This window comes from Nanorana parkeri, unplaced genomic scaffold (assembly GCF_000935625.1).
Source record: "Nanorana parkeri isolate BGI_ZX_2015 unplaced genomic scaffold, ASM93562v1 scaffold1045, whole genome shotgun sequence".
NCBI lineage: Eukaryota > Metazoa > Chordata > Amphibia > Anura > Dicroglossidae > Nanorana > Nanorana parkeri.
In genome coordinates, this window is record NW_017307313.1 from 31,616 (window position 1) to 33,182 (window position 1,567).

The following is a 1,567-nucleotide window of genomic DNA, read 5'->3' on the forward strand; positions in this document are numbered from 1 at the left end:
GCCTGTGAAATATATTTACAATTAATATTAAAAATATTACTTTAAAAAAAAACTCCAAACATTTAAAATGATTGTTTTAAATGTATTTTAAAATGTTTTTTGTATGTTGGTTTTTAGCAGAATGTCATACCAAATAAGCATCTCTCTTTTTCTATCTCTGTCACTCTCTCTTAAATGTTGTATTATTTATCCAAAGTACTTACTAGTGGTCATTCTGCCTTTCCATAAGCAAACAGTAGTTGGGTGTCTCCCAGGTGTGTAACTACAGATCACCGAGCTCCATAACAAAATCTTGATGGGGCCCCTGTAAGAGAGCTCAGGGTCAACTGGAACCATTCTGTTACTGATCTTAGCATATACATTGTCAGCAAAGAGCGGCAATGCAAGAAATTAACTTTCAGGGCCCATTCAAACATACATCGGTGACCTGCATTTTATTGCACCAGATCAATGCAGGTTACCGCTAGGACAAATTATTTGCTAAGTGCTCTGTTCACACCACAATGCAGGTGTGATAGGCAGTGCACTGCAGAAAAATGCAGCATGCTGCATTTTTTTGCAGCACACTGGACGTCACTACAAGTCACAGCACGGCAGTGCAGACTGAACAGAGACCAGTACACATTGTACACTAATGGGTGCCTAGTTATTCAGTAAGTAGAAAATGCTCTTTCAATGCTGCATGTTTGTGTGGCCCCACACCTGTTTTGGTCTTCTGAAGTATCCCCCTTCCAGGTGGACTGTCAGTGTAGCTAGTGTGCAGGTTTTTATGCTGCAGTGCCCCAGTGACATTAAGCTGCAAATGGCCAGATTCCATACCTCCCCCAACTGCACACTACAATAAAGTCACTTACGTGTACAAAGAAGTTAATAGTACTTCCATTCAGTAGATGATGTGCTAAGAGTCTGTCAAATTCTTGAATTAGTCATGCGCCTCCCAATTTTGGGATGGTAACTTTGAGAACAGAAAAGTCTACAGTTCTATCACAAGGGACCTGTGACCTGACTAATGTAGTATATAGAGAAAAAAACAACATCATGGGCACAAAATAATTATAAAACAATGTACTATAATTACACAGAAAAAAACAATACAGAGCTAGGTCTAAAACTAAAGTAAAATCTTAATTCCTAATTACTGTCACAATTTCTGCTCTATCTACAGCCTGAAGAACTCACCAACATTCTGGAGATAAGTAATATTGTATTCACCAGCATGTTTGCTCTGGAAATGATGCTCAAACTTTCAGCTTTTGGATTTTTTGAATATCTCCGAAATCCATATAATATCTTTGATGGAATTATAGTCATTATAAGGTATTGCATGCCACATTTAATATTTTACTTCACTGCTCTGTCTATGCTCACTGGTTTCTAAAACAAATCGCTCTGTAGTCTATTATATGGTATTTCACGCCTATGTATGATATTTCACACCAGTTTATACATTTTGACTTACAATATTTATTTCTAACTTGGTGTTTTAGCAATACTAATACAGTAACACTATCTGCAGCAATAACAACTATAATATATATATATACAATCCATATGTACCTGTGCATAT

General features: G+C 36.7%; 1 protein-coding gene across 1 annotated transcript in view; it reads left to right on the forward strand.

Moving 5' to 3' along the window:
* Window positions 1-1,567, forward strand: part of CACNA1I (calcium voltage-gated channel subunit alpha1 I) — a 191,161-nt gene that overhangs the window by 1,763 nt on the left and 187,831 nt on the right. The window contains exon 2 of the mRNA XM_018567416.1: window positions 1,160-1,317. Within this exon, the coding sequence (XP_018422918.1) occupies window positions 1,160-1,317 (158 nt within the window). The remainder of the gene's footprint in view (window positions 1-1,159; window positions 1,318-1,567) is intronic.